Raw genomic sequence first — 8,180 nt, forward strand, 5'->3', positions numbered from 1 at the left:
ACATAAAGATTCGGTTCAACTACAGTAATGACGGGACAATTCAGATTCTTTGTGCAAGTAAACTGTGGATGGAAACTAACTGCATTCACTGTGAACATAACAGGTACCGTATGTAATACTGTTTTTTATAATTTAATAAATGTTTGCAACTGTACTTTTAATTTCAATACTAACCGTGGTTTAAAATCTGTTAACAGAGAGCAGTAAACCTGAAACTGTCACTGAAGCTCCTGGTAAGAAATATATTACATTGATTATGGAGTTACTTTTGAAACTCAGAAAACTGCTCTTTAGTCTCTTGTCAGAATATTTATAAATTTTAAAAGTCACCTGTGAATAAATTATTTTAAAGTTTAAGGTCTAAAAAGGAAACTGATGTATGATCATGTGTAGCAAACCCCCAGCCAGACAATGTTGAAGCGTTATGTTTCCAGAAGCTTTTATTTATGTTCAGCCGTCCGCCTTGGTTTAACACAAATCTACTTTCCTTTCATTACAACTTTTCTTCTTGAAACAACGTAAGAGCTACGAGACAGATAAATAACATAAAATTAGCTCTTACAAACATAAACATCACCTGAAGGCCGAATTAACCGTACAAACAGTCATTTATAAAGACCCTTTAGTGATGTTACCCGTGTAGTATTAACAATGCTAAAAAAACTTACGTTAGCTTGACTTCACATGACACGAGAGATAATAATACAGTCTAACACTTCTTCACAGTTGAATGGATTAACCTACATATTACTGCACATAAACATTAAACAAGTTAAACACACAATACCTTGTTCCCGTGCCAGCTAGGTGCTTAAATTATCCTTTTAGAGCTTTATACAATTTCAGAGCGAAATGTGATTTTTCCTCCTTACTTCCGTGGGTGCGTCTTACTAACTAGTCTCATCTTTTTAGATGCGAAATTAACATTCCACTAGGATGCGCCAAAATAAAAGACTTATAATATTAACAGAGAAAATTAATCAAATAAAGCTCTGAAATTATTATCTTATTTACACTTTCCTATAGTTAGTTACACTCCCACCAATCATGAGTGAATAAATGAACGGTACAAAGTCTGCATTAGACACAAATTATTTTAACTGAAAATTGCCTTCCCTGAGCCTGTATAGGAACTAAGACAACTTATGTCAAAGTTGGGAACTTAAGTTGGAAACTTAACTATAACTATGTAATATTATGCACTATGGAGTGGAGGGAGCAGATTTAGCTAGTCTCCAGCAGCAGGACAAGCTTCTGGACTGGGCGCTCAACTTCGGACACCTTCTGAAGATGCTTTCCTTTCTTGCCAAGCTTACTGTCACCAAGCTGGATTTCTCCAGAACTCTCCATACAAGTCCATCTTCGTCAATAGCGCTTTCTGAAACACTGAAATTTCTCCTTGGAGTATGCCAGTGCTGTCTGAGAGCAATGTTGGCAAGGTATTCCTTTCGCCAGCGACTCCAAAACTGTTCTGCAAGGTATTGAACATGTCTCCACCTTTTCTTGCCATACACATCTTCTCTGCAGATCTTTGATTATGCAATGTTCTGCCTCTGCTCGTTGTGTTAAAGTGGTGAGACCGTTTGATCTGTTCTTGCTCAGCGCCTGAGGATGCGTCCAACTGCTCGCGTAGCTAGCGACCAAGATGAGAACTTGGACAAGCGATCAACGAGGCTCACACGTTCAGTGGTTTTTGTACTGAGCGCTAGAGCACTCCTGACTTTTGGATCTCCGACTGTTAACTCTGGTACCTCATCTGTAGCCAGCTTTATTTCCTTGTTCCATAAGAACTTGGGCCCAGTGAGCCAGGTAGATGACAAAAGCTCAAGGATTCTCATTTGTTGGGACGTATCGCCACTGTTGTGGGGCTGTGCTCTGCTGAATCTTCTGAACGCGGTTAGCCACAAACGTGTGGAATCATCGTGCTTCGTTTCTTATATAGCCTAAGACCACTTTAGAGTCGGTCCAGAACTCCTCTGCATTAATACGTCCCAATTCCTCCTTGAGCATGTTGCTTATTTTCACTGAAATGACTGCTGCCATCAATTCCAATCTTGGGATGGTTGTGACCTTGGTTGGAGAGACTGGAGTGATGGATTGGAGTGATTTTCCTACAACTAAGGCACAATGAATATCTCCCTCTTCGTTTTGGAGTCGCAGGTATGAACACTGACCGTAACCCTTCATACTGGCATCAGAGAAGTGATGCAGCTCTGTCTTTGAGACACTTCCAAATCCAGCAGTTGAGTAGGTACGGGATATCGTGAAATTATCTAAGTGGGCCAGATCACTTCTCCATTTTTCCCATTTTGGGCAATGCTCGTCAGTGAGAGGATCATCCCAGCCAGTGCTCCGTCTGCACATCTGCTGAAGAATGATCTTCGTTTGAGGACGACTGGCGCCACAAACCCAAGAGGATGGTACAGAGAAGCCACTGTAGATAAAATGCAGCATCGTGTTGCAGGCTGCTCCTTGAGGCTGACGTTAAGCCTGAAGCGGTCAGAATCCACATCCCATTGAATCCCAAGAGCTCTCTCAAGTGGCAAATCATCAAAGTGAGGTCCATATCTTTAACGTTGATTGCTCTTTTGAAGTGTGGTATACTCTCTAGTACCTCTCTGTCGTTAGACACAAACTTATGTAGTCGGAGACCACCCATGGCGCAGAGTTCACGAGCTTCCCTGGCAAGCTGAATAGCATCTTCATTGTTTTAAACACTTACGCGCCCATCGTCTACTTAAAAGTCCGTCATAACAAATTTCGAGCCTTGAGTGTAGATGTCGCGATTCTCCTTAGCTAGATGTTTCATCCCATAGTTTGCACATCCCGGGGAGGAAGCTGCACCGAACAGATGCACTTTCATGCGAAACTCGCTGCGCGGCGAGTTCAAGTCTCCTTGCTTCCACCAAAGAAAGCGTAGGTAGTTGCGATCAGCTTCGTCCACATGAAACTGATGGAACATCTTCTAAATGTCGCACATCAATGCAACAGGGCGCTGTCGGAAACGGATAAGAACTCCACTTAAGTTGTTCAACATGTCAGGTCCAGAGAGGAGGTGATCATTCAAGCTTGTTCCTTTGTATCTGGCTGAGCAATCGAACACCACACAAAGTTTATCCGGCTTCTTTGCATGATGCACACCATGACGGGGAATGTACCATCTCTCACCTTCACTCCCACCTTCCTTGACCTGCTCAGCATCTCCCTTTCCGATGACCTCCTTATTATGTTCCTTATACCTTTCATCACGTTGCAATTTCCTTTTAAGGTGAAGGAGACGTGTCATAGCTGAGCCTTTGTTGTCAGGCAAGCTGGGTCTGGTTTTAAAGGGCAGAGGCATTTCATAATGGCCATGTATATTTTTCCTTATTCCCTTATCCAGTATGTTGAGGAATGTGATGTCGTCTTGTGACACAATTTTGCTGTCATCACTGCCATCTTTGAATTCAGACTCTAAAATGCGGATGAAGTTGATAGGAGTTACCAGAGGTAGCTCCTTAACTGTAATTCTGTGACACAGATGACGCGTGCTCAACGCATCGTGGGTTTGTAATGAGTGCCCTACAATACTCCATCCTAAATCCGTCCTTACAGCGTAGGGTTCCTCATCTCCTCCTAAAAGGACTTGCCTTGGTGCCATAGCTCTTGAGCAGTTGTAGCTGATCAAAAGGCCTACTACACAGTCCTTCAGTGGTTGGATTTTATCCACTATTTCTGCAAGATGACTCCAATCTTTAGCCGTCTCACAAGTGGGAATGTGAGAGCGGTTAACGGGTATGCAGTCCTTTGTATAGGCGACCCGAAGATCGACTTGTATAGGAGAACTATATCCTATAACACGAAGGCCAGGAACACTTTCGCTTGTGAGAACTGTATCCTTACCACTCATAGTCATCAACTTCAGTTTCACTGGATACTTGTCAGTATTAAGACCATCACTCACTTCTTGATCAATAAACGTAGTATCACTCTGAGTGTCGATTAACACATAGACATGTTTCTCAGTAGTTGGATCATTTTTAGATGAAACCCAGACTGGTATTACCATGGATGTGTTGGATTAGCCTTCACCTGCTACTCTGAGTGACGTTGCAGCAGCACCTCGATTTGTCTCTCGATTCCTTTTGCCTTTCTTCCTCTAGTAGCATCTGATAATTTGCTTCCTTTACTGCCAGTTCAGCTGCTGCTTCCGCACGTTTTGCTCTCATGGCTGTAGTTATGGAGTATTGGACGGACTGGCTGTGACCTATCAAAGAAGACTTTGCATAGTCATGGCGAAGCAGTTCATGAAGACGGTGTCTTTCTTGCTGCTCATTAAACTCGCTTTCATCATCTATAGTTCTGTTGTAGGCAATGTTGGTGATTTCTGTGGTCACCGATTCACACGTGTCAACTTTTCTTCTTATGTTGTTTGAGGGTGTTGTGAGATTTCGAATTTCATAATAAATGCTCATTATGTCTTCTTTATCTTTCTTAAGCTCTTCAATGAGAGGCCAGAGCTGACTTTCTGACATATAAGTCTTTAGCTGATCTCTTGCCTTGCGTGTGTGGAGCTTCCACTGCTCGTACATGGCATACAGCCTTTTCTCCTTTTTCTTGGCCTCTTCATATTGAAGCGCACGCATCTTCTCTGTAGGATTGCGTGTGCGTTCAGAGCGTATAGGACCTTCAAGAGTATTATCATCCTTATTAAGCTTGCCTTGGAGATCAGTTATACTTTGTTGTTTAGCTTCATTTGTTTCCTTCAGACACGGTCTCTCTAATGAGTCTACCATTAGGCTTCATAGACTTCACTGTAAATCTTCATGCTGATAACCAGCCATCTGCTCCTCCGCCTCCTTTTCATTACCTGACTCTGACATTATCACCTAAAATTTTTAAACTCTAATGGCAGAAGACCCCTTAGCAGATATTATCAAGCCCTTGTTATGAACAGCATAAACATAAAATATCAGAACATCAGTTAAAAATAGCTAGCACATATGCATTTACATAGACACTCAAATGACTGTAAATGTCAATGTAAATAACGCAATAAACAAAGTTATCAAGGTACTTAAACCAAAGTGCAAGAAATGTAAATGTGAAAGCTTCAATAAACACAGTTAACAAATAAGACAGATGCAAAGTCCAAAAAATGTATATGTGTCCTTAATTAGAAATAGTCGATGTGGATGTATGCAGGCATGAGTGTAAAATGCAACCAGAGTTTATTTTGTTGCTCTCCTTGCTGAGCCGTTGAGTATTAAATGTTCAGTCCTAGAAGCCAGTTATCCGTTGTTTGCCTTATTGCTGTACTATAGCCTAGACAGTATAATAATGTAGTATAATAAGTATAATAACAATACTAAAAAACTTATGTTAGTAAGTTACATATTACCTACATATTACTGCACTTATCTAAACATTAAACAAGTTAAACACACAATACCTTGTTCCCGTTCCAGCTAGGTGCTTAAATTATCCTTTAAGAGCTTTATACAATTTCAGAGCGAAATGTGATTTTTCCTCCTTACTTCCGTGGGTGCGTCTTACTAACTAGTCTCATCTTTTTAGATGCGAAATTAACATTCCACTAGGATGCGCCAAAATAAAAGACTCATAATATTAACAGAGAAAATTAATAAAATAAAGCTCTGAAATTATTATCTTATTTACACTTTCCTAGAGTTAGTTACATCACGGTCTCCAAACCGATGCATCTATCTAAATATTTCAGTCAGAGTGATTTTAGAGATATTTTTGTTTTGGTCTCTGTGTCAAGAAAATCAGTTTGATCAGATTCTCAACAGCAGAAATGTTTTGTGAAGTTTGTGTGGAGAATCTGACTAATGTTTGATTGGCTGAAGGTGAGTTTATGATTTAAACAATTCTTTTAAATTTTTAGATCCAAATGCAGCAATGGCAGTGGTGGGTTCTGTAACAACGAAGAGTCCTGAAACAGACAATGGTTTTCGATCTAGGAACACTGTCATCGCTGCAGTTACGGGCTGTTTCATCATCATCATCATCATAACAATCATTTACAAAAAGAAACCAAACTACAGCAAAGCTGAATTCCAGAGGAGGATAAGCCGATGTGTGAATCCTGCATTGAACTCTCCATGATTGTGGAAGCTTTCGTCCGTAACATGTTCAGCACAGAGAGCGAGATTTGGGTCATAATTATGAGGGACCGAGTTAAAAATCAATTTTAACCATTGATCCCTAACTCCCTCGTCCCTAGGAAGGCTGAACAAAGTGGACCTGCAATCCGGATGAAAATAACAGCAGCGTTTCGATGGCATAGCAACAACTCATCTCCAAAACAGCAATATAAAATGGCCTCGCCCCGCTTATTTAGTATTCTCGGAGGAGGGGTTTATGTAAATAATGGGATTTACTGATTATTCTCTTGCTCTCAACGAAGGCATTTTCGCATTTTCTCTCCCTCTCCTCTCCCTCTCCCTTACCTCCCCTGCTTTGCTTCTCTCGTCACATCTAGTCTACTGTCTTGTACTCTGAGAGACTTTCGCTGCACTGCTCTCCAAGCTAAGAAATTATGGATTTGATCAACTTGTCTCTCAACGCAATTGACACCATCTTCTCGACGAGAAGCTTGGGTTCGGGGGAACCTGACTGCCCTGCCGGAACGTTCGCAGCTGGCTACATGGCTACATGGACGCGTGGGAGAGGTGGCGGATCGTGTGTCTGGCGGCTCTTTCCGTGGAGGACATTGACGATATCTACCTATTCAGTACCATGATAACAGGTCTTCTGCTGATTGGAGTAGGCATTGCCCTGGTTTATTGAGGAATTAAGAAGACAGTGATAGCTGTCCAAAGCCCCACAAGGCTGCCCGTCATGATTGAAGCGGTGGGCAGAGCTGTCAGCACTCAGACTGTGTCTTTGAACCACAATATGGATAACATCATGGAGAAGCTCACAGCTTTGTAAAGGCAAATGGATCGTTTCAGAGACTAAAATGGACCAGGAGAATAGCCTGTGTAAATTGAATTGAGTTGGAACAACAACTCCCCTGGAAGAGCACTGCAGTGAGCCCCTCTTGCATTCCTTTCCCGACTCCACAGACACCTGGTGATTGTTGACTCTGTCTGGGACATGATCAAGGTTGTCTCCATGGCAACTTGCTGTTTATCGCTATGACAATCCTGCGGACTGAGGCATCTAGATTATGGTGCTGGCTTAGTGACTCTCTCCAGGCCTACACAAACATGAACTTACATATACACAGATACGCATCCACCCCAAACCCCATCCCACGTCTTCGCAGCTTCGTACCCCCAGCCTGACAGGCGGGTCTGTGACCAGCGCAGAGAATGGCTGCAGGACCGGATGGCTGCTTGCCTGGGCTGGGCCACCTCCATCCCCCACTCCCCACCCCTGTTGCAAGTCTTGTTCATGTTGTAGAGTGTACTGATTATGTGCTAATGTCGTCGAGGTGTTTTTTTTCCTGTTCCTACACTGTACTCCTCACAGGAGCATAGTGTGGGGGTTGCCTTTTTTTCTCCTCACCTCTCCTCATGTCATGCTGTATTTTTTTTTCCCTCAATTCCCTGTCTTTCTGTCCTGTCTACCCCATTGTCATATTGTATGTTTGTATGGACAGGTTGATGGCCAATTTCGCTGGTACTTGTGACTAGTGACAATAAAGTTGATTCTGATTCTGATTCAAACTACAGCAAAGCTGAATTCCAGAGGAGTTTTTCTGTGAAATAATAGCATATTATTGATCTCTTTGATCAGTGTGTGTGTGTGTGTGTGTGTGTGTGTGTGTGTGTGTGTGTGTGTGTGAACATAAGAGGAAATGCAACAAATCCCAAACGGTGTTTGGTTTTGCTCTTCTACCCCCCCCCCCCCCCCCCCCCGCTTCTGAATGGAAATAAAATTGTAACTTAAAGGGGTGGTAAAACACATTTTTTCAAAGGCTTGGTTGTGTTTGTGGGGTGCACTGTATCATGTTCATGCTTAGTTTTTTAATAATTGCATTATTTTTCATATATTTTACCTTTATTCTACACTGCTCTGCCCCTCCTTGTAAAAACGTCTCAGGTTACTATTGTAACCATAGTTCCCTGAGAACAGGGAACGAGACGATGCGTCCATCGACGCCATGGGAACGCCCCCAGCGTGACTGCGTCTGAAGCATCTATGTCAACTAGTCCAATGGAAAGAATGAG

The 8,180-nt window shown here is 42.2% G+C and overlaps 1 protein-coding gene across 1 annotated transcript in view; it reads left to right on the forward strand.

The window, feature by feature from the left end:
- Nucleotides 1-7,686, forward strand: part of LOC143709682 (uncharacterized) — a 66,296-nt gene extending 58,610 nt beyond the window's left edge. Inside the window, exons 5-6 of the mRNA XM_077200283.1 lie at nt 198-233; nt 5,888-7,686. Coding sequence (XP_077056398.1) covers nt 198-233; nt 5,888-6,108 — 257 coding nt within the window. The 3' untranslated portion in view covers nt 6,109-7,686. The remainder of the gene's footprint in view (nt 1-197; nt 234-5,887) is intronic.
- The last annotated feature ends 494 nt before the right edge of the window (nt 7,687-8,180 follow it).

Source organism: Siphateles boraxobius, unplaced genomic scaffold (assembly GCF_051911475.1).
Source record: "Siphateles boraxobius isolate OS27281-9 unplaced genomic scaffold, OSU_SipBor_1 46, whole genome shotgun sequence".
Classification (NCBI taxonomy): domain Eukaryota; kingdom Metazoa; phylum Chordata; class Actinopteri; order Cypriniformes; family Leuciscidae; genus Siphateles; species Siphateles boraxobius.